Below are 23,657 nucleotides of genomic sequence, written 5' to 3' on the forward strand. Positions count from 1 at the left end.
ATCTGGTCAGTTTGTGGGGTGGGTCCTCTGGCCAGCAGATGGGAGGATACAGGGAAACAGCACACAAGTCTAAGGGGGGGGTGCCCAAGGGGATTATTTTCATCATATATTTATTACATAAATATATAGTAAAATAGACGAGCAACAATTACCATAAAAATATCTTTCTTTAAAATCCTGACCCAAAACACAACGGGGTGAAAAATCGCACATAACAGACATACTGATTGTCAACGTGGGGCAGGAGTAGGAGCCCCCCAAGTCACCCCTACTGGCCCCACCCCTCCCTGGGGAAGGGACCTACCTCCTTCCCTGTTTCTGGCCACAGCCCCCCTCCCCCCACCCCAGCACCAGCTTCTCATACATTCAGTAGCGCCTGCAAGGAAGTGTCCCCCTCCTCCCACCCAGGAGTTCCCAGGGCAGGAATTACTGTCCCCCTTATGGACGGTGTCTGTGTCACACGCCCTGCCCTCTCCCAGCCCTGTAGACCCGCCACCAGGGGAAGGGGTAGGGGCTCCTCCTCCCCCACCCTCCCCAAGTCTGAGCAGGGAGGAGGCTGGATGAGGTATGTGTGTTATGAGTGATGGGAGGGGGAATACTGAGATGGAGAGGCGGGTGGTGGGGGCGGGGTAGTGGTCATGGCTCTGGCACCCCCTTGTCCTGGCCTGGCACCCTCCTCCTAGTCCCAGCAGCCCCTCCTCCCACCAACACTGCACCTGCTGCCCCGCTCTGCCTGCCCTAGTGCCCCGGGCCAATACTAGGGGAGGCACGCTAAGCACCCACATCAAGGCCATCCCCCTCATTAGCACCAATGGCCCCCAGGAGAGGGCCCTGTCCCTCACTTCCAAAGCAGGGACTGGGACAGCTGCCTCTCTAGAGCAGGTGCGTGGCGCTCCTGAGTCCCCCCGGCTCCTCCCCCACCACGTGTACTTGCTCACACATTCACGCAGAGAAATGCACACATACACCCCACGTCACTGAGAGTGGGGGGAGGGGTCGGGGGTTACGGGGAAGAGTGGGGGATCACAGCTCATATGATTGGGGAGGGGGGATATCCCAAGTGCCTGTAAGAGGCCAAGCCTCTTGAAGGCCTTTTCTCCACCATGGGCATGGCTGAGAATGGGAACGGAGGGGTGGAGGTGGGGATGGAGGGGTGGGGAGACGGCAGACAGGTCAGGAATTCCACTGGGCCCCCAGGGGGTGGGAGGAGGGTACAAGAGGGCTTATCCATGGGACTGGAGTAATACAGGAATCAGTACCCCAGGAGAGAGAGAGGGTAGAGACGGACAAGGACAGCACGGGCAGCCCACGAGCCCAAGGGGGGCGGGGCAGGCACATGCACAGGTGATAGCAGATGCTCTTCTAGGCCCTCCAGCCCTGTCGGAACACCTGAACAGTGGGGGAAGGACATGCCCTGATGGGCAGCATAGCATTGCCTTCCCGTGTGTGTGTGTGTGTGTGTGTGTGTGTGTGTGTGAAGGGGGCTGTGGCAGGCTGAGGGTCAGGGTGGGGTGGCAGGTTCCCCACTGCTTAAGACATTTTTGCCCCAATAGTGCAAAGCGCAGGAAGCCCTGGCACCCCTCCCCCCGCCCCCTGCCCCATTCCCCATGGCTTCCGGGGGCATCTGTGTCCACCCATCCATCCCTGCCGACATGCAGCCCTGAGCCCAGGGCCCTCTGGTCTGCTCCGTCCCTCTCCCACCCTCCCTTCCCCCCACCCTCAGAGGGCTACCTCCTCCCTCCCTCTCTCCCCTGCGGAGTGGGCGATAGCCAAAGGGAGGAGGAGGAGGGCAGCTCACCCAAGTGCAGACCAACAGAGCACTCCTCACCAGGAGGGTGGGAGGTGGCTCAAGCCAAAGTCCCTGAATTAGAGAAGAGAAGAGGGGAAAGGGGCTCCAGGGGCACAGGGGCGGCTGGCCTAAAGAGCTTCAAAGAAAAAAGGAGGCGCACCAGCCGCCCCCTCCCCCAGGGCTTCGACTAAGTGCCATTTATCTAAGCACCCCCATTCCGGTGCCTGCCTGCCCAGAGTCTGGGATAGTGCATCGAGTGGGAGTGGAAAGGAGGAGGGCAGGGGTTAGAGAGAGCCCAGCAGACAGATGGAAACAGGGGCCTAAGGGGGTGGAGGCTCTGGGAGAAGCTCACGCACACCCACCCCCCCACCCCCCAGGGCAGCAGCATCTGGATCGTAGCTAATACTGCAGGATGTGAGGAGGGCGGGACCTTGAGCCACAGTTTTTCCTGTGTGGGTGCCACGATGCGGAAGGAGTTGGTGGGGGGGGGCACAGGGAGAGGCCCCTGGGGCTGGGCACTTGAAAGGGGAGCTGTGCGGGCAGCAGGGCAGGCTGGTGAGGGGCCAGTTGGCATCCAGCGTGAGAGGTAGATGGAACTCAGCGGGCACGAGTGGCAGAGAGCAGAGGGAGTACTGGCGCGGGGGGTGCCAAAGGGGCACAGAGGGAGGGGCAAGGCAAGGGGGGGTGGCCAGGACCCTGTTGTATTAACTCACAGCTCTGATCGGCAGCCCTACCCCTGGGGACCTGGTGTGGGGGCAGTTCTCTCTGATTTGGGGGGAGGAGGGGCAGCTCTCAAAGTGCTTGGGGGTGGGGGGGGGTCCTCCCCTCTGGCCAGCCTCAGTTAATAACTTAATATCATCTCTCTATCAATCGCTCGCTCTCTCTTTTTTCTCTTTTTTTCCTCTGTCTAGTACTTCTTCATTTATCTTCTCTCCGTGCCTGGTTTCCAAAGTGCAGTTAGAATGACTGTAATTTTTAACCTCCAGGGGAGGAGCCAAGCCAAGCCTTTCTTTGCACCCAGGCATCTGGGGAAGCAGAGAGGCCCTTAGCCTGGAGGGGGAACCTAGGCCAAGAGAATGGGCGGGGGGCTCTCTCTTGCGTGTGTGTAGGGGGGGTGAGTTGAGGGCATCTTCCCCCATCCCACATTCCTCCATCCCCTACGGTCAAGATGGCTTGTCCCCTCTTAGCTCTCCCTCCCTTCTCCTACCTTCTCGGAGGACGGGGTCCTGGGAACTGCAGGACACGGTCCCCCCCGCCCCCCGACCCCCCCACCTCCCACACTGTCCTTTTCATAGCAAGTTCATTTGTTTGCCCTGCCCCAGGGCTGGAGGTTCTGAGGAGGGACGGGGCAATGCGGGGGGGTGTGTGGGGAGCTGAATCTATCCGAGGACGAGAGGGAGGAGAGAAGAGGTGTGGGGGTCTCCCTCAGCCCCCAGCTCTGCCCCTTCTCTCCAGGCTCCTCCCCACCAGCTCCGCACACCCTCTGGCCGCCTGAGGCTTTAGACTTCCTGATCCTCAAAGACCTCGAGGAAGAGTGGGGGGAAGAGTTCGGTGGGGCACTCGACTTTCATGTGGAGGAAGCGGCTGGCGTGGCAGGCCCCGATCATGCGGAGGTCAGTCACCTTCATCAGCAGCTTGGGCCAGAAGTGCGGAATGTTGTGTTTGCGGTGGTTGACGTAGTGCTCGAACGCCAGCAGGTACGCCTCCTGACTCTTCTCGATCTTGTCCACACACAGCAGGCCCGAGCGGTCTGGGGGAAGGAGGGGCAGGCGGGTGAGTGGGCGGAGGGGGGCAGAGGCGGAGAGGCTGGGGGAGAGGGAAGAAAAACACGTTCTGGGCAAGTGTAGGGGCAACCGCAGGGCAGAGGGAGGGGACCAGGGGGTGGAGGGGCAGGTAAAGAGGACAGAGGGCAAGAGGTAGGCCTGGAAAGAGAGGAGACCTGAAGACAGGGCAGAACTAATGGGCAGAGAGATGGAGGGGGGAAGAGCAATACAGAGGGCATTAGGGGCAAGAAAGGGGTACTGAGAACAGAGGAGGGATTGGGGAGAGAAGGTGGATGGGAACAGAGTGGGGGATGGGGAACAAAGGGGTCTGGGGGAGACAGAGAGCAGGTGGGGGCAGACAGAACAAATGAAGCCAGGATAGGAGTAGAGGAGGGACTCGGAGGTAAGAGATGGGCCTGGATATCAGAACGGAGGGGGGATGGGTGACACAGCAGGGGACCGGGGACAGAGGATGGGCCTGGGGACAGAGAGGCAGCTTTGTGGAGCAGAGAGACCATGGGGTTAAAGAAGGAGCATGACAGGCCCAGGGCCCAGCCAAACTCTGGGCCCCTGGAAGCTCCCGAGCCCTCCCAGCCAGGCCTCGGTACCTGTTGACATTAGCAGCACAGCCTGCAGCAGAGCCACTTCCGTGTCATCCAAGTTAAAGGCAGAGAGTGACTTGCCCAGTTCAAAGATGGCATCGGAGACGACACCCAGGCCGCCATTCTTGAGCTGCTCCCGCTTGACAGCCATCTCCCCGCTCAGTGTCAGGGTGTCGCTCTCGGGGTCATAGCGGACAGCCGCCCGCAGGGACATGATCTCCATGCAGCACCCCTTCAGGAGGATGATCTGGTCTTCGCAAGGCAGCTGCAGACCACAGGGACACTCAGCAGGCCCCTCCGCATGAGCATCCCCCGCGGGTGCCCCCTGGGAGCCGCAAGGCCACCACCGGCCAGGAACGTGTGCTCTGAACAGCTCCCTTGCAATGAGCGATGGATCTGCCCTGTTTCATTAAGCCTCCCAACTATGCCTCTGAGTTAGGTCCCGTCAGTGCCTCCATGCCCACCGCAGATGAGCGAAGGGAGGTATAGGGAGTTAGGCCACGTGGCCAAGGAGAACTTCCAGAGTCAGGATGGCTGCGTAGACTTCGGGGGAGACAGGAAGGGAAGGGCTGGGGAGGCTGGGCCCGTGGAGCCTGTTGGTTCTTTAGGGATCAGCTCACCCTGTGCGTGTGCATGCGTGCGTGCGTGTGTGTGTGTTGGGTGTGCTGACCTACAGGAATTGCTCCCCATCCAGACAGCTTCAGATGAGCACGAGCTGGGACAGGGTGACCTGGGGAGCAGCCCGAGGTTTCCCTCCAGCGTGGCACCGTGTCTCTCCTCCCATCTGCCACTCACCTCAGAGAACATGGGCAGTTTTTTGGCAAAGTCCACCACACGGGTGATGGCCGGGGTGATGATCTTGGTAAACTCGCTGAAGGCCTCAAGGTCCACCTTGTCTCCGTCCGGCATGGAGACGATGGGTGACTGGCCAATGTCATCCGGCTAGAGGGAGAGATGGGGGTCAGCTGGGGCTGCAGACCCCTTTCAACCTCTCACCGAGGCTCCCTGCCCACCAGGGGGAGCTCCAAGGCAGCTTGGCGAAGCGGGGCCACTAGCACCTGGGGGCAGCTGTGTCCCAACCCAGGGCTAAGGCTTCTCCCATCTTGAGGCAGAGAATACACCAGCGTCAGAGCTCCAAGTTGGCTGATAATCACAAGGATCATAATAGCAGTAGAGGTAATGTCATAACAATAGAAGCTAGATTTATTGAATATTTAACATGTAACTAGGCATTAAGCCATGTGTTTTACACATACTATCTCATTTAATCCTCACCACGACTTATCACCATTAGTTGATGTTATACGTATCATCATTTCACAGATGAGGAAACTGAGACAGACTGCAGCTAAGTAATAAGCCCAAGGTCATGTGACTAGTAAGTGGTAGAAGCAGGATTGGAACCCGGGCAGTCTGATCCCCGACGGTTACACACACACGTGCTTGGTATCAGAGCCAGTGCTCCTAAGAGCGTACTGTTCCACCCGCTGACACACTCCACCAGGAGTTTTCTGCCTTCCCCACCATACACAACCAACTATCCATCTCCTCCCAAGCTGACCATTTACTTGGCACTCAGTTTTGCCGGGGCCTAAAACAATGCCCAGCACCCAAGAGGTCCCCCAAAATACTGTTACATGACTGCGTCCTCACCCTTCCTCCCAGTCACTGTGGGCAGGAAAAAGAGGAGAGCTCACCTCCGTTCACTGGAAGTTCGATGAGGAGGGCAAGGCCCTGCCCTCATGGAGCTCCCAGTCAGATGGAAAAGGCAGGACCCTGATAGCAGCGACATTTACACAGGTGTACGAATCAGCACTGTCAAGCTGCGGAGACTATCAGCCTTGGGTCAGACTAAACTAAGAAGGCTTTCTAGAGGAGGCAGGACTCTGAGTTCACTCTCCTCTCCTGGCCACCTGGCTGCCGCTCCCCCGGGCTCCCCCCTCTCTCCTTACCAGGAATTTCCGCCTCTGTTTCCAATGGCTGCCCTGGGCATTTGTGCTGCGATGGGCCTCCGTGGCAACGTGGATCAGGTCCCACTCTTCGGGAGTGGGCTCTGGTCGCTGCTGCAGTGATCGGATCATCTCCTCCTTCCGCCGCCGCTCCCGGTTCTGCTCAATCAGCTTGCGTTTGGCCACCCGCTTCGAATCGTCTAGAACCACTGTCAACAACAGACAGACACGATGCCCTCCGCATGGCACACTCCGTAACCCACTCAGAAACTACTCTTCCCAGTAGGCCAAGAGAGGCTAAGTGACTTCCCAAATCACCTGGCAGTCGGGTGGCACAACCTGGATCATGAATGATCACTGGGACCACATCAACTCCAATTTGGGCTGACCCAGAGGAATACCACGTTCTGATCTAAAGGGTTATGGTGACAGTAGTTACTAGAAGACTGCCATCCAATCCCTAGCTAATGAAAAATGCCCTCTCTCACCCAGAAGTGGGGTGCCTTCTCTAGTAGTCAGAGACACTGTGCTATGGGGGGGGGGGGTACTCAGGACTTATTTCGACCCAACCACTCTAAGGCCCTGGAGTGGTGAAAGGCCAGGTAGGCACTGAGGCCCATGCCCAGAGCCCAGAGAGGGATCCTATTTCCTTTTCTTCAGGGATGAGGGCAGCAGGGACCAAGATTCTGAACATTCATTCTGCCACCAGCCTGACCCAGACTGTCTCTCTGCCCTGTGGGTACCTGGAAGGGAGCTGCCATGTCTGAACGCACCCCCCCCCCTCACAGCTGCCTGGCCCGCTTCCCCCACCCATCCCCTTACAGTCCATGGCCATGCCCACAGCGATGCACTTCTTGAAGCGGCACAGCTGGCACTGATTGCGGGTGATCTTGTCAATGACACAACAGCTGTCATATTTGCACGAGTAGGTGGGGTGGAGGTTCTTCTGGATTGTGCGGCGAAAGAAGCCCTGGAGTTGGGGGAGGGCAGGGAGACGGAGCATGTTGTGATCACAACCTTCCCTTCCTGAATCAACCGTGCAGTTCTCTGGGGTGGGGGGGGAGCGGGCTGGGGAACTAGTGAGGGAACCTGGCATCCTCTCGACACAGCAAGCCCCGCATCACTGGGCTCTGCCAGGACTTAGAAATACACATCCTCAGCGCCCCCAGCTGCCTAGGGGCCGGGGTACATGGGTAGTGGTGGTGGCAGAGTTAAGGATGGTGACCGCAGTTAGGAGATTTGAGCCTGGGATGGTGTGAGGTGCTAAGAGGCCTGAAGGAATAGCCGCTTTGGACACCAATGAATACCTGATTTTCCATCTTGTTAAACGACTCTAAAAACAACACTGGCCCCAAAACCATTCTCATACATGCTGCCTGTTGCCCATGCAGGTAGAATTCATGAAATGGGGGGAGGGGGGTCAAAAAGTCAAGAAAAGGCATTGGGTATGAACTCTACTAGCATGAAGAGAATATTTTCAATTTTATATAGAGAGTTTAGTCTTTGCTTTAAAGGAAAAACCTCAAGACTCAAGATGGCGGTAATAATATGAAGAGCTAATGTCTGTTGCATACTTACTATGTGTCGGGCACTTATAAGCCTTTTCTTTCCTGTAGCATCACATTTAACGCTCATGTCAACCCCATGAGGTAGGAACTGTTATTATCTCCATTTTGCTGACTAAGAAACTGCAGCTTGGAGAGATTAAGCACTTTGCTCAAAGTCATATGGCTAAATGGGCAGCAGAGACTCAGAACTGGACCTGAGGTATACGACACAAGGTCTGAGCTCTCAGATTTTGGGGTGCAATTAAAATCACCTTGGGTAGCCATCAAAAATACAGACTCTTGGGCCTCACGCTAGACCTACAACATCAGGCTCTCTAGGAGTGGGAAGGCATCTCTGTCCTTTCGGGATGCCCCGCTGGGACTCAGATGTCCTTGAGGGTGAGGTTCCTTGTTCTATATTACACTGCTGGCATTGCTTGCAGGAACAATGCTAGGGGACTCTATATCCCTGGTGGTCTTGGTCTGATTGACACCAGGAAAGAGAGGAACTTGAAGCCTTGACATATTCTTAAAGCTTTGTTTCTTGAAAGGTCTTACATTGTCAGGAAGTGATGATCCTGGAAAAACCATGTAGGCTGAAATGTCCAAAGTGAGATCTAATTAAGCCTCCCCAAGTCATAGACCCCCTCTGCCCAGGGAGACTCTGCCATCCTCTTCTCTGGGCTCCGCCATGCCCCCCAGCACTGGTTCTCACCCTTTCAGGTGCAGTGGAAGCAATCCAAGGCAGATTCCACCACAAAAGGTTCTGATTGAGTAGGGTTGGGATGAGGCCTTGGGATCTGCACTTAACAAGTACTGCAGGTGGTCCAGGAACTACATTTTGAGAAACACTGATGTTGCTTTTAACTGATGTCAGTCTTTCTCTGGTAGGCTGTGAGCAACTTGAGGGAAGGGCATATACTGCACATGTCACACTTAATACATTGAATGGATGGATGAAAGCAGACATTTATTGAGTGCTTCTTTTGTACTTGGCACTGTTTTAAGTACTCTATGTGCATTATCTCATTTTATTCTTCTAGCAACTCTATGAAGTGGGTAGTATGTTTATCCCCATTTTATAGATGAAGAAACTGAGGCTCAGAGAGATTAGGCATCTTACCTATGAGTGGCAGAGCAGGGATTATGAATGAACAAATGAATGAATGAATGAGTGAATAAGAGAAGAGAAATGATGATGTAACAGGTGGGCTTTAGGTTACATGTTTATAGAGCTGTCTGTTGTGCCAGGTGCTGAGGGACTTAAAGGGAATGTGATGGGGGCGGGTGGCGTTCAGGTGGTGGGGGAGGGGCAGGAGCTGGCTGGTCCATACCTTGCAGCCCTCACAAGTGATGCAGCGGTAGTGATAACCGGTTGCCTTGTCCCCACACACGACACACTGCTCGTCTTTGTCCAGGTAACTAGGGATATACCCTGGGAGGGAGGAAGGGAGGCAGGCAGGCAGGCATGGCTTGGGTCCCCAGCAGAGAGGCTCCTACACTTTCTCCATCCCCCAGCTTTTCCTTCCTGGCCCATCCCCTAGCCCAGCCTCCCTGAAGGGTTCTCTGTCTCCAGGTATAATCCTGGAGACACATCAGAGGTCACTTTGTCCATCCCCTTCCCTAAGAATATGGAGAATCCAGTTCTTCTGACTGCCCCATTCAGGGCTTTTCTCTTGCTGCATGCCAGGGGCAGGGGATACGGGAGAAGGAGAAGCAAATGTCAGAGCGGCTCATCTTGGGGACCTCGGGCAAGGGGGGCTATGGGGGAAGGGAAGAGGCCCTTCCTGACCTAATCCATCCTCAAAGGCTGGAGCGTACCCCACATCACCCCTCTCACCCCAGACAAGTCCATCCCACGCTCTCCAGGAGGCTCTCCCCATGCGACACAGGAACTGCTGGTATAGGCCCAGGCCCTGGAAGTGCCCTGGCCTGGTTCTGTCGGGTTGAGGGTGGGAAGGAAGGGCACACGCAGCCAGGCTCACCTGACATGCTGGTTTTCAGGGAACATTGGCCGTTCTTTCTTTTTCGCTTTCCATCTGGTGACCTGGCACTGGATGGGGGCAAAGTGGGCCGAATCAGAGAGCAGTCCTTGGGCAGCCCCCCTTCTCATCCAATAGGCTGAAGTCATCCCCCAGGCCTGACTCCCTCCTTCTTGTGTCCTCATCCTACCTCCCACCCCCAGGTCAACTGACAAAACTGAGAAGGGTCTAGCTATCTGGAAGCTTTGGGGCGAGAGATAAAGGGCTTGGCTGGGGCACAAGCATATTCTAGGGCCCCAACATACACACACACACACACACAAGCACGCTCATAATCTATAAGATAGCCACATATTTAAGCCTTCAGTACATGACACGTATGCAGAAAGAATCTCCAGGACATGCTTAAAGCTATACAACCTTTAGAATACACACAAATATGTGCAACATAAGCCCAGCACACACGAACAACTATGTTGCCTTCAGTATAAACCCAAGCACGGTAAATAAGCAGCAGGCTCTACTATCTATATCTATGCAACTTGCAAGGCTTTCTCAAATGTGTTATATGACCTCTAGGATATGCCCACATGTTATACAACCCTCTAGACGGGCACCTAATAATACCATGCCCCTCCCCCAAATGAACATGTGACTTGATTTCCAGGTCATGCACACATGCTAAATAACCACGGTGGGACTTTCCTGGTGGCGCAGTGGTTAGGAGTCTGCCTGCCAACGCAGGGGACACGGGTTCGAGCCCTGGTCCGGGAAGATCCCACATGCCGTTGAGCAACTAAGCCTGTGCACCACAACTACTGAGCCTGCGCTCTAGAGCCCGTGAGCCACAACTACGGAAGCCCGCGTGCCCGCCACAGCTACTGAGCCCACGTGCCGCAACTACTGAAGCCCGCACACTGCAAATACTGAGCCCGCGTGCTACAACTACTGAAGCCCGCGCGCCTAGAGCCCGTGCTCTGCAACAAGAGAAGCCACCGCAATGAGAAGTCCACGCACCGCGACGAAGAGTAGCCCCCGCTCGCCACAACTAGAGAAAGCCCACGCGCAGCAAAGAAGACCCAACACCAGCCAAAAATTGAAAAATAAAAATAAAAATAAATAACCACAGTGGACCACTAGAACCTAGACCCAAGAATATGAGAAAAGGATGGGACTCCCAGAGCTGCCCAGTCCATGACCTCCCTTTAGCAGAGCAGCAAACCTAGGCCCCACTTGTGCCTGGTGACACTGTGGCTGGAGTCAGAGCCAGGACAGGGACCCTGGGCCCCTCCAAGTAAGGTATTAGCAACCCTCAGCCACTGCACACATATGTTGCCAACCTCTCCACATACATGTTACATAACCTCGGCACACACAGGTTACATAAGCTTTCTACATGCATGCACGGATTGTATAACCTCCCACACCCACCCTGTGCGTGGCATGTTGCAGGGTCCTCCCCCCCCCACCCCCACCCGCCTGGGGCCTGATGCGGCTCCCAACACACTGACACAGTGACCTTGGCCAGGGTCACAGCCACAGACAACTCTGTGTTCCACACGCCCTGGGGATTACCCCTGTCTGATGTCTACAACAGTTCGAGGGTCGGATCTCCCTCCTGCCTCTGGAGGGGTGGGTGTGGGGGGAACTCCCCGGCCACCTAGGCCCCAGTCGAGCTGGCAGTCTTCAGCAATTAACTAGACTCACAGCCTCTGGGTGCAGTCCCAGGGACAGCCACAAGGTGGCGCAGGGACATGGGGGAGGGGAGGCAGACAGGGGAGGGGCTGCAGTCCTGGGGGACCAGGAACTGGCATTCCCGCCTTTCTCAGAGTTAGCAGCAGACTTTCCCAGACCCACAGAAGTCTGGGCAGGGAAGTACAGAGGCTGTAAGTGAGAGCTACGCAATGACAGGCTAAATCTTTTTCAGAGCCCCCTGGGGTGGGGATTGCGGGGTTGGGGGGGGAATACCCCCATTGCCCTACCCAGCTGCCAGCCCCATCCACTTCCTCTACCCCTCCAGGGACCCAGTCTTGGGCCCCAGGGCTTTGCTGGGCCAGGCCTCCGGCCTCCTGGCTCAGGATCTGGTCTCCTAGGCAACGGCCACACTACTCCCCAGAGCACCCCCTCCCCCACCCTCTCCCTGGCCATAGGCACAGGCTGTACCCAGCTCCCAGGGCACCACGCCAACTGAGACTGAGCTCTGTGCCACTTGGAACCGATGGGAGAGGCAGAGACCCTCTGGGCTCCTGAAGCACAATGCAGATCATAGGTAACCCATCCCTCGTTGTGTGTGCAGGGCTGACGCCTCCTCCACGTGGAGCAAAACCTTCGTAGCTGGCATTCACTCTCACTTCCTGGGAGGAGCCCCATGGCAATGCCCGCCCTTGCCCATGAACAAGGAAGAGCTTGTGAGGCTCCCAATAGGTTCCAAATATAAGCGTGAGCTGTGACCAATAGCTACTGGTGCACGTGCCCTGAAATGTCATGTCACATGCACCATGGCTTCTGGACCACACGCTGGTGGTCAGAAGTGAACAAGCTGGTAGGGAGAGGAGGGAAATGGCAAGGCTTGGATTCCACATGCTCAGGTGAGGGTGGCTGAGGGGACACTGGGGGGCATTTGAGACTCCCAGCACTGTCAAGGGAGGGGCCACGTGTCTGCTGCCTGTAATTACTCTGCTCTGCATCACCTCCCGCCTTCAAAATGGGCATCTTTCCATTGAGGTGCCTAATTCCCTGCCGCATGGGAACATGACCTCATCTCCTGGGCAAAGGTAGGCAGCAGGCTTGCTGGCCTCATGCCCATCCCCCCAGAGGTGCTTAAAAGGCCCAAGCTCCACTCTCTCGGGCCCAGCCAGGTGACCCTTCCTGTTGCCTAGGAGTTGGCACGACCTAGTTGCCAGACCCATTACCTGTTCTCCTCTGGGTCTGACCCACACTCCACCTTGCTTGGCTTCTGTTCCATTCACTTTAATTCCATCCAGGATGCCCTCCAGCACGCCAAGAGACTGGGGTGGGCACACTGGCCCCCCCGGCACGCCCACAGGCCGCCCACCCCCCGCCACCCAGGCCCTAGGGCCCAGCACCCATGGTGCCTGTCTCAGCACTTGGCCTTTCACACCATGCCCTGCGCCCCAAGGGGGGCGGGCGGTGAGAGGGGCCAGGGAGTGGCAGGTAGTGGGGTTGGGGGGGAAGCCGGGTCTGTGGGGGGGTCCTGGGCTGGGGGAGTAGCTTCGGAATCTTGTCCTGTCCGGAGGTCCCTGCAGAGAGAGGAAAGAGGCAGGGATAAGGCCGCGCCATGGTGGGGCTAGGTGAATAGGATTCCTTTGGTGCCAACATTTTGGGGCTCATAACGAGATGGTGGTAGTCATGGAGGGCAGGCACAGGGAGAGGACCAGGACAACCCTTCAGACCAACAGACAGCAGGCAAGACTGGAGATCCACATCCTGATCCCCAGACATGGAAAGGGATGGAGGGAAAGAATGAGGTCATCCATGTACCTCGTCTCAGTCCTCACATTCGATCAAGTGCCTGGCCCTTAATATGCGTCTATTAAACATCAGCTGTTGTTACCACCCCCCAGTTTCCCTAAAACTCATCAGTATCACAGGGCAAGAGGCCACCAGAGATGAGCAGCTTCAGCCCAGGCATGGGGGGTACTGGTGAAGGAAGTGTGGTTTGTGGGGGCAGCATGCAGGGACATGGGTGCCTTCATGGAGAGGGACATTGAAAATAGTAGGGAGCCCACCTCCCCGGCTGCTGGCGCACTTATGACTCCCCAGTCCCGGCCCCCCAAGGAGCTTCCCATACAAGGTCCCAAATCACACTTCCCAGTCTGAGGACCAGACTTCCCAGTTGGTTTAGCTGAGCTGCCACCCACCAGGATGGCAAGAGGAGGGGAAAGGAAACTAACCCGCGTTAATGGAATAGAGAATATAGGCCCTCTGGTATCAGAACTTCACAGGTGAGGAAACAAAGCCTCAGGAAGCTTGACCATTCACTCGAGTTGGCACAGCTAGTAAGCAGCCTGCCTCCAATGATTGCCTTGTCCTGCTACCTGGGGTCCAGGGCAGTGCCAACCTGGGCCAACCATTCCCCCCACGCTGCTCCGCTGACCCCAGACTGCAGACCCGAGGCTCCGTGTCTGCACACACAAGGCAGGTGTGGGCACGTGAGAGGGGACAAAAGGTGCAGCTCTCCGCACACAACCTCCATCGAGTGGCTGCTGCACCAGAGTCCTTGCCCCTGGGCCCCCCGGCCCCACCCCCAGGAACTGATAAGGAGCCAGGGTGGGAGGGGAAAGGAGAGATAAGTCAGGCCATTGGGCAGGGTAGGACAGGGCTGGACCATGGGACACGGCCTCTGCACTCAGGCAAGTCCCCATCCTGGGGAGCAGGGCAGTAGTACAGAAGGGTGGCCTACTCTGCTTTCGATGCCCCTGCAGACCAGAACTGGGCACTGGGGGCTGGACAGGAGACATGGGGTGGAGGGGTGCGAGCAGGGAGCCTTAGCCCAGGGAGCCGTCAAGAAAGTAGGTCAAGTTTTTCTTGGCTTGCGGAGAAATTCCTGTTATAAATTTATAATGGCGTAGCCAGCCCTAAGGGGTGGAGATGGGGGGAGAAGGAGTGGGTGGGGATGCCCAGGGCCTGGGCATAGGGGCCTGCTGAGCTCAGCCAGAGCAGTGAGGGGCTGGGGGCCGAGGCAGGCGTGGGCCTTGGGCTGGACAATAGAGGGCTATTTTCTGTCGCCTCTGTTTCCACTTCTATCTGTGCCCAGTGAAGCTTCCTTTGGTCTGTCTGTCTGCATCTGAATGTCTCTCTCTCTCTCTGGGTCTGGGTGTCTCCCTGTCTCCCCCTCCCCCCAAGACTGTGCCTCGGTGCTTGGCACACCCTGGCTGCGGTGCTGCCCCCGCCCGTCTCCTGCCCACCTGGCATACTGCCACCACTTGTTTACAGAAGCTGGAAAAATCCACTCGCCAGCCTGAGGCCCGAGTGCCCCCGGGGAGGGGAGGAGGCAGGCACAGGAGTGGGCACGCTGAGAGAGGGGCGGCCCTGCGAGCAGGCCCTGGAGGCAGGTGAAGGGAACCGGCCTGTGTGGGAATGGGTATCCGCGGCTATGGGCCAGACAAGGCAGGGAGCACCGGCGGCAGCGCATGGCATGCGCAGCTCCTGCCCCAGGCCGTAGCTCTGGAGGACCCCTCCCCCCGACTTCTGCCACTGCCAGTTGCTACAGGGCACACCTGGGGCAGTGCCAACCTAAGCCACCATGTTTATTTTCCCTTCCCCCGACCCAGACTGGCCTTAACTCCAAAATGTGGCTGGGCACTGCCAAGGGCTTGCACGTGCCTGCTGCGGGGGGTGGAGGGAGGAGGCCCCCACTCTGCCCCACCTCTATGCTGAGCCGAACGGTGCCTGATGCCGCCCAGGCTCCACTGAGCCCCTGGTGGTGGGCAGAGGAGCAAGGTCCTGCCCTCACTGCTTAGGGCACCCTTGCCTGGCACCTAGCAAGAGGTTGGAACCCCTGGGGAGTCCTTGTCATCTCTCTGGGGACATACCTGGGCCTCTGAGGCGACAGAGCAGGCAGAGGGCCCAGCATGCGGGGAGGGACATAGCACATGAGCCTGTGTTAGCTGTGGGCAGAAAAAAGTCAGTAGGGCAGGGGGGCGGGGCAGATACCCATGCTGAAGGGCAGCCTCTCTCCCCTCCTCCTGGAGTCCTGCTCAATTCCCCCGGCGCCTGCCTGGTACATCCCCTGCAGAGGAAGAGGCTCAGTATCCCCCCAAGAGGCAGAGGGCTGGAGCTATGGGGCTCTGAGACCAGGCTGGACAGCCGGCAGGCAAGGCCCACCTGTTGGCTGGCCTGGCCACCCACTCCCTCTTTGTCAGATAAGAGATGCCTGGTGGCAGTGTGGGCAAGGTGCCCGCGGAGGGGGAAGCATTTCATTAAGCTTAAGTGCTTCTGCAATGGGGGGACTGAGACAAGAGGCCAATGCGGCATCCGTGGGCACCATGCCATGTTCCCGCTGCTGGACTGTCCCACTCCGCAGTCCTGTGGACCCAAGGGACTCCCCGGAAGGACTCCTAGGGCTGCCAGAGGGGACCCTCTGCCCCAGAATCCAGCCCCAAATTCTGTGCCCACCACTCTCCTGAGTGTCTGCTCTTGGCTTTGGCCCCACCTGTCAGGGCCCGTGAACTTTGTCCTTAATGCTCTAAGGAAAGCCCAGCCCTCCTCCTTGCCAACCACAGAGGGAAAGACTCACATATAGAGAGGGGGGCTGAGAAAATGGGAGAAAGAGAAGAAGCAGAGGGGTGAAAGGGACGATGGGGGAAGAGGGGAAGAAGGATGAGGAGGGGCAAGAACAAAGAGATGGGCAGGGGTGGGGGTAGAGGCAGGGATGACAATGAAGTCAAGGGAGAGGAAGAAAGGCAGCAAGGAGATGGGAGTGGAGAGAGAAGGGTGAGGGAGAGAGGAGGACAGAGGAGGGAAGGAGAGACAAAGGCAGAAAGGTAACAAAGAAAGATGGGTGGGGGGGTGCTTCATGCCCCGCCGAAGTCCCACCTCATGGAGGCTGGGGGGAGGGGAGAAGAGAAATGGTTTCCACGGTGACAGCTGGTTCTTGGTGGCCTGGCATGTGGGCTATTAATAGTGCTGTGGGGAGATTCACACCTCCCTCTCCCCTTCCCCTTTGCCTGCTGCTAGGGTGGGGGGAGGTATTTCTCCCCCACTCCCAATTATCTGGCACTGATGCCCTGACTCCACACCATGGGGGCCAAGAAGGGTGGCCAGGTGGCCACTGTAGCCCAAACACACACACACACACACACACACACACACACACTCGCGCGCGCGGGCATGCACAGGCAAACACAGGCATCTGTGTGCAGACACTGCTGCCTGTGCCAGCGTGGGCTCCCATGGACAGCCACAAACACCAACAGCCCCGGGAGTCTGGAGATGGTGGAGGCTGCGGCAGCAACACAGGCACCCAGGTTGAGGGGCAGATGCCTCTCAGGGCTGGGACCTCTTCCTCCTCTCCCAGATCCCCCCACCCCCGTTCTATTCTCAGGTATGGACTGAAGGGGACTGCCCCACCCAACTCCCTGTTATCCTAGTGCCAGGAGAGAGAGGAGGAGTGAAGGCGGGAAGGGAGGTACTATTTGGCAGGTGTGACATGCCAGAGGAGTACACAGACACAGGCACCAGCTTGGCAAGCGCGGCGGGGTGGGGTGGGGGGGCGGGGCGTGGGTGGGCAGGGGGCGAGGCAGCACTCTTTGGTGGGCTCTCGCGGGGCCCGCATGAGATGGGATTCTGGAGCTTAAGGGCAGTGACCCTTAAGTCTGATCTCCTAGCCACTGTGGGGCCTTGGAGGCTAGAGAATGGGAGATGGGGTTGGGGGATATAATATAAGGGGGAGATAGGTTACTTAAACAAAAGGATCCTCTCCTCCAAAAGAATGTAACAGGAAATTCCCCCCTGCAGGTCACAGACAGAAAGACATAAACAGTAGCCTTGACTTGGGCCAGATGCCCAGTATTAACATCAAAGACTGTGCTTCCCGCCCAACCCCACCATAACCTCACCCACCTGCTGCTCTCCTGTCCCTCCTCCCACCCCAGGCCAGCTCCAGTCAGGCATTAAGGTGGGCACCCAAGTCTAGGGCTCACCTCCATCCCCCCCACGCCTACTGACGATGGTTGTGCCCACATCCATGCTCAAGAGCTCAGCCCCTTCCCTGTCAACCCACAGAACTTCGTGCCCCCTGCCCCAGTTTCCCCCCAGAAATGGAGGGGGAGATCCGAATAGCCAAGAAGGCAGAGTTAGGAGCACCCCCAAGCTGGACGTACTCTCCCTGCCCTCCCCCCAGCAGCCAGCGGGTAACCTGAGCTGGGAGGTGGGGCAGCCGAAGGCTGGAGGCATGAATGTCACAGGGCCGAGGCGATCACTGCAGATGGCATCAGGGGCACAGGGCTTGGGGTCCTCCCTTCCCCACTCCCCTCTTCCCAGGAGGAGGCTGCAGAGAGGAGTCTGCAAGCCCTGGGGAGCACGCCCAGGAGGGAAGGGAATGGTGGAGGGGAAAAGAAAAGCAGGGATGTTCTCCCAGGCACCCCAGAGAGGCGGCAGATAGCCCCCACCCAAGCAGAACTGGCCGAGGCGGGGAGGCGGGGGAGAGGGACGAAGAGAGAAGGGGGGAGAGAGAAGCCGGGAGAGGGAGGGAGGGAATGGGGAGAGAGAGAGGGAGGAGGAGGGGGGGAGAGAGCGAGAGATTGAAAATTGTGTGTGTGTGTGTGTGTGTGTGTGTGTGTGTGTGTGAGTGAGAGAGTGAGAGAGAGAGAGAGAGAGAGAGAGAGTGAGAGTGAGAGAGAGGGAGAGAGGGAGAGAGGGAGAGAGGGAGGGAGAGAGAGGAGCGCATACGAGTGAGCAAGGGAGAGAGAGCAGGCGAGAGCGAGCAAGTAAATGCAGCTGAGTCTCCCGCACACACACGGACACGTGCAGACACATACACTCACCCCGCATGCGCAGAGCCTCGGGCTCCGGGTACCCCATTCCAGCAGATATTCAGAGCCCTCCCCAGCCCACACATGCACAAAACACGCAGACATGGATTGCGCGCACAACACACCCACTCACTGATGTGTACAAAGACGCTGATAGCCACCAAAGCCTCAGGTCCCGGTCCCCTTCCCTCGCCCACGCCCCACGCGCCTGGGTAAAAGAGAAAATGAAACAGGCAGCTAAGGCTCTAGGAGCCAAGAGCTCATCTCTTCCTTACAAGAGGAAGAGAGGAGGAAGAAGAGGGCTGGGGGCTGGGTCCAATCCCACTGCTCTTTGCCACTGCTGGAGGTGTGGCTGTGCCTTTGGCCCTAACCTTTAACCCCAGTCCCCAGTGCTGGGTGCCCACCTCCAAAGCAGGGGACCAACGATAGCATTTTCTGGGCACCAGTAAGTTCCATCTTGCTCCCCTTGTCTACCCAGAGAACTTCTGACCCCTCCCTCTGGACCACCTCACACAATGGCATGCAAGCGGGAGGTCCCCTTTGGTGCCCCAGCCTTGGCCTGCCAGGGAGGAAGGCAGGCAACACCATATGCCTGAAAAACCACATGCTCCCCTCCCTCCACCAGCCCCAGATGCCTCTGTGAGAGACTGAGAACTGTCTCTGGTTCCAAGCAGCGCGTGTATCCGCACCCTGGAGCGTTCCAGGCCTTGGGAAGAGAGGAGAATCCACAGGCGTTGCTTGCCATGCCAGCATGCAATACCGACTGACCACAGGTGTCACCCCACATTATGTTATTCACCCTCACTCTGAGTGAGGTGGGCACCATTGCCTCCAGATTATGAAAACCTAGGCCCAGAGTCAGCAACTGGCTAATGGTGAAAACCCAGCCTCCAACTCCCCAGCCAGTGCTCTTCCCACCATGGTTACGCTTGCCTCCCTCCCCAAGAGGCACAAAAGTCCCCCAAGCACCTTTACAGCCATGAGAACCAGGGCTGAGATTAGCCCCCTACCCCAGAGGCTCCCCACTGGCCCACCACAAGGCATATCCCCACCACTGTCCTGGGGGAGCTGCATAAAAGGGATTTGGGGGAGAGAGGAGTCTTATCACCAGATGCACAGAGGAAAGGTGGCAACCCAGGACAGACCCTGGATCTCGAGGTGCCACGCCTAACACCCTCCTTATTCACTGCCACCAGCCTCCACACTAATGCCCCCTCCATGCAGGGGTGGGGAATCTGTCAGCCAGGGCTGGGTCCTGGTTGATTGATCAATGGTAGGTAGCTGAGATGCTGGGTCCCCAGGAGAGAGGAAGGGTGCCTTACTCTACTCATAAGAAAGGAGCGGGGTTGTGGAGAGAGCCTGCTTTCCTTGTTTTTTCTCTCCCCCATTCCCAGTGCTCTCAGACTTGTCCTAACCAGAGATGCAGTGATGCCCAAATATTCATGCATTTGCCCCTAACTGGGGAGGCGTGTCCCAGGCTGAGATGTCAAGAGCTCCTTTTAAGAAGCAGCTAAAAGGTGAGGATCAGAGGAGGGCAAGGCAGAGGGGCTCCAGGCTGCATAAACTCACGGGGGAGAGAGAGGGGACATGGAGGATGAGGAGGCTGGAGATTAGGGACCCACTATCCCTACCACCCCCCCATCCCCATCCCATCCCTGTGATGTCTAGGAGATCCAATTCTCCACCAAGCTTCTCCAAGAAGTGACCTACAGACTTCCTCGTTGTAACAGCTAACACATACAGTGCTTGTTATGCACCAGGCACTTTTTAAAGCATTTTATATATTCTGACTCCTCTAATCCTCAAAAAGCTGAATGAGGTAGGTATTATCATCCTCAATTCACAGACAAGGCAAGGGAGAGGTTAAATCGCTTGCCCAGGATTATACAATCCACAAGTGGCAGAGCTGGGATTCAAATCCAGGCAATCCAGCTCCAAAAAAAAAAATCTATATCTATATCTATATCTATATCTATATCTGTATCTATATCTATATATCCCTGCTTTTAACCATTACAGCATATCACCTGCTAGAGGAACAACATCTTGTTCTTTCATCCAGCTATGTGTTCCCTGTGACACAGCCTCAGTTTCCCTTTCAGTAGCAGCCATGGATTCTCTATGGTAGAATCCCTACCAGTGCCTCCTCATCCATGGTCTAGGCCACAGCTAGAGGGGAGCATGGCCAGAAATGGTAGATGCCCCCTGCTCAAACTCCCTCTCTGGAAGACTTGCCCATTCTGCCACTCTGGGCTGGAGGGCCAGCCCATGGGAGAGGGCCTCACACAGCCCCACACAAAGTCTGGGCAGCTGTACCCTCAGAACCAGGCTCTGAGGCTGGACAAAGCAGACACAGCTGTTGGGCATCTCTGAGGTGGGTCTCAGCTGCCAGGGGTGTGGAGAAAGGCCATTGTGAGTCCTGCCAAAGACCCAGCTCAGCCAGGTCCTGCCAGCTCCTGCCACTGCCCCTGGGGGGCGATTATTTTCCAGCGGGTCAGCGTGGAGGGAGCCCCCTCACCGGCCTGCTTGGGAGCTAGCTAGCCATGGCCTGCACACCCAGGCCTTCCACCCAGCTGCTGTCCCCTGGCTGAGCCTGCCAGCCTGAGAGGTCAGCATGGGCAGTGGCCGACCCCCTTTCCTTCTCCCCCCCTACTCCCAGCCCCCCAAACTCGCTGGCCGCAGCTGCAGTACTGAGGAAGCGCAGGATGTCCTGAGCAGCCAGCTGAGCCCCCTGCCCCCCACCCCAACCTCCCGCTGACCCCAGAGGCAGGGCAGGCGGGCCGAGGGGCGGGGTTTGAGTATTAACAACTGGAGAAGAATGAAGAACATCACCACCAGTTCCCAGCTCTGAGAAAGGAGGCTGTGGCAGAAACGGAGACCAGAACAGGGGTCGACGGGGGCAGGGACAGGTGAGAGTTACAGACTAGCAGAGAAACGAGGAGGGAGGAGACACAGCGGAGACAGAGCATTGGAGCGAAATTCCAAGTCAAAAATACACATCACTCACCCAGACACTCACCAGCATACTGCCTCCTACGGGAGACTTCCAAGTTTAGACAGGAGGGCAGAGGTGGGAAAAGGGGCCAGACTCACGGTGGGAGGCAGGAACTCAGCTGGGGGCCCGTGAGCATCCCCAGTAATGGCTCAGACAAACAACCCCAGCAGGGGCAGCTAGGTTCCTTATTTGCTTTTGGGGTAGGGATAGAGGCTGCTTCCTAGGAGCCAGGTCTCCCCAAGACCCCCCTCCCCCCAGCAGCCAGGATCATCCCAGCTCCTGAAGTCACTGAACACTGCTTCAGGTCCATGACTTGGCCCTCTAGAACTCCCCTACCCACTACTCTCTTTGCTCTAATTTCTCTGTCCCTCAAAAAAGAAGACAGGAGGAAGCTTGAGGGGAAAAGTCTATGACTGTATGTGCATCTAGGGGTGTGCCTGACTGCACAACTACACTGTGTGCATCCAGAGTTGTAGACCTGTGACTGTGTGGTCCTGAGCCTTGTAAATGCCTTCTGCACCTGAGTCCCTGGGACTGTGTGCAAATGAGTGTACCTGTGTCCGGAGTTCCCACAGTCAATCAATTAACAAATATTTACAGAGCACTTCCTATGCTAGGCTCTGGGTGGGATCCAGAGCAATTCCAGAGATTCTCCCAGGTCTCAAGGAGCTCACCATCTGGGGGAGGGGGGGGGGACGACAAGCGAAAGAGACGGAAAATGTTATCGTGAATGCATGCCTTACACCATTATGGGAGCAGGGGTTTTGTGGTATACAGAACCTCAGAGAGCCACAGTAAGAGTCCAGGAAAATACTTGTTGCTAAGCAGTGTATCCGTGTGTTGATGTGTAACTGCATTTGCGTTTGACTGAGTGACAGCGACTGTTACGGCAAGGAGATGATGCCTGTGTGACTGGGCTCATGCGAGCACGTGTGTGCCTGTGAGTGACAGGGTCTTTTGTAATGTGCGGCTGTGTGCAATTGCTCTGTGTTCATGCAAGCGTGCGATAGTGACTTTTTCTGTGTGGGTGACAGCGACTCCTCCTTGTTGTGTGTGACAGCATCTCCGTGTGACCCTGTGCATGGGTATGTGCATGGGTTGGTCTCCCTACTCTTGGTCTCCCGTGGGTGTGTCCCACCCCTCTGAGCTCCTCTGTGCAGCGGCAGCCAGCCTCTTCCCTTGTCCCCATGTGGGTGTGTCCAGCAGCTCCTGTCCTTGAATCCGCCTGGGTGTCCCTGGGTGTGCATGTGGCTGTCTATGTGAGCATATCTGTGTGTCTGCATGTCACGTTTGCGTCCCCCCTCATCTTGGACAACAGCCCCCTTCATCCCTTCCCCCTCCTGGGGCCAGAGCCAGCACTGAGAGGTGGGCTCCCATCTCACTGACTTTCCTTCTGCGACCTCCACCCCTGGAAACGCGTGGTTCTCTCCACTGCCCCTATCATCCCCCACCCCGCAGGCTTTTCCTTCACACTGGACTAGGGAGGGCCCCAGGCAGAGAAGGGGCACCAGAGACACGTTGCAAGGGGAGGGAAACGGGTGGCACACACAACACGGGTCCATTCCTCCCTCTCTTCCCTAACCACCCTAGCTTGCAACTCCCCTAATCACCTAGGAACCCTCAGATACACCCCCTGCCCCGCACACACACGCCCCCCCCCCCACCAGCCGCGTTTTTGCAATTAAGAGTGTTGCAACCAGAGAGCCATGTTCAATTGGGGAGGCGGGTGAAGTGGGGGGGGACTTCCTCCTCCCGGGGCCAGTGCAAGCCCACCCCCCACCCCACTCCTACCGCCCTCCGCAGCTGGAGGCAGCTTTGCAAAGGCCACTCGGCCTCGGCCTGGGAGGCTAGGGGTGGGAGCTGGGGGGGCAGGCCTCCGGCGCACCGTAAACAAACCGCGGCGCGGCGGGCGGGGGAGCTCCGGCGGCCGGCAGCGGGGCCGGGCCCGGGAATGCGCAGCGGACGGGCCGGACAGAGGCCGGGCGGGCCCTCGAGGGGGAGGCCCGGACGCCATCTCCGCCGGCGAACCCCGAGGCCCACCGACCTCCCAGCAACGCCTCTCTTCCCCAGGGCGTAAGTTGCAAGCTCCCGGCCAGTGACAGGGTCACCGGGGCGTCCGGGAAAGCTGAGGCTGGCAGCGGGTACCCCTCGGGCGCCCCAGCCCGCCTGGGAGCTGGCCAGAGAGCCCCGCGGCTTTGCATAATCAATCGCGAGGCATTTGCATATTAATGCCCCCTCGCTCCCTCCCCCTTACCTCGGCGTGGCGCGCTGGACCGGGCTGGGCAACAACGCGGGGGTCTCAGCGCCCCGTGCCGGGGGCGTCCATGGGGGGCCGGTGGGGCCCGGGCCGCCCGCCTCCTGCGCCCGGGTGTGAGTGCGAGTGAGCGCGGGGGGGCGGGGGGCGAGTGTGGCGGCCCCGCGGCTCCTCCGGCAGAGGCGGCGGCCGCTCTTGGCTCCTCCCTCCCCCGCCCCGCTCTGGCTGGGGCTCGGGCTCTGCGCGCCCGGCCGGCTCTCGGCTGCTCCCTGCAGGCCGCC

At 57.8% G+C, this 23,657-nt stretch overlaps 2 protein-coding genes across 2 annotated transcripts in view; one reads left to right on the forward strand and one right to left on the reverse strand.

Annotated features, from left to right (window-relative positions):
• Positions 1 to 154: 154 nt before the first annotated feature.
• THRA (thyroid hormone receptor alpha) lies at positions 155 to 23,590 on the reverse strand. Its single transcript, XM_057537073.1, has 9 exons — positions 23,377 to 23,590; positions 12,545 to 12,892; positions 9,636 to 9,703; positions 8,985 to 9,085; positions 6,926 to 7,073; positions 6,107 to 6,312; positions 4,950 to 5,096; positions 4,161 to 4,419; positions 155 to 3,539 (listed from the first exon to the last, which is right to left on the reverse strand). The coding sequence occupies exons 2-9, from the start codon at positions 12,595 to 12,597 to the stop codon at positions 3,289 to 3,291; spliced, it is 1,233 nt and encodes a 410-aa protein (XP_057393056.1). The 5' UTR covers positions 12,598 to 12,892; positions 23,377 to 23,590; the 3' UTR covers positions 155 to 3,288.
• The window catches only part of MED24 (mediator complex subunit 24), a 32,311-nt gene continuing 31,745 nt past the window's right edge, over positions 23,092 to 23,657 (forward strand). Inside the window, exon 1 of the mRNA XM_057537070.1 lies at positions 23,092 to 23,195. The gene's annotated coding sequence lies outside the window, so the exon portion shown is untranslated. The remainder of the gene's footprint in view (positions 23,196 to 23,657) is intronic.

The sequence above is a fragment of the Balaenoptera acutorostrata genome, chromosome 20 (genome assembly GCF_949987535.1).
Source record: "Balaenoptera acutorostrata chromosome 20, mBalAcu1.1, whole genome shotgun sequence".
Classification (NCBI taxonomy): domain Eukaryota; kingdom Metazoa; phylum Chordata; class Mammalia; order Artiodactyla; family Balaenopteridae; genus Balaenoptera; species Balaenoptera acutorostrata.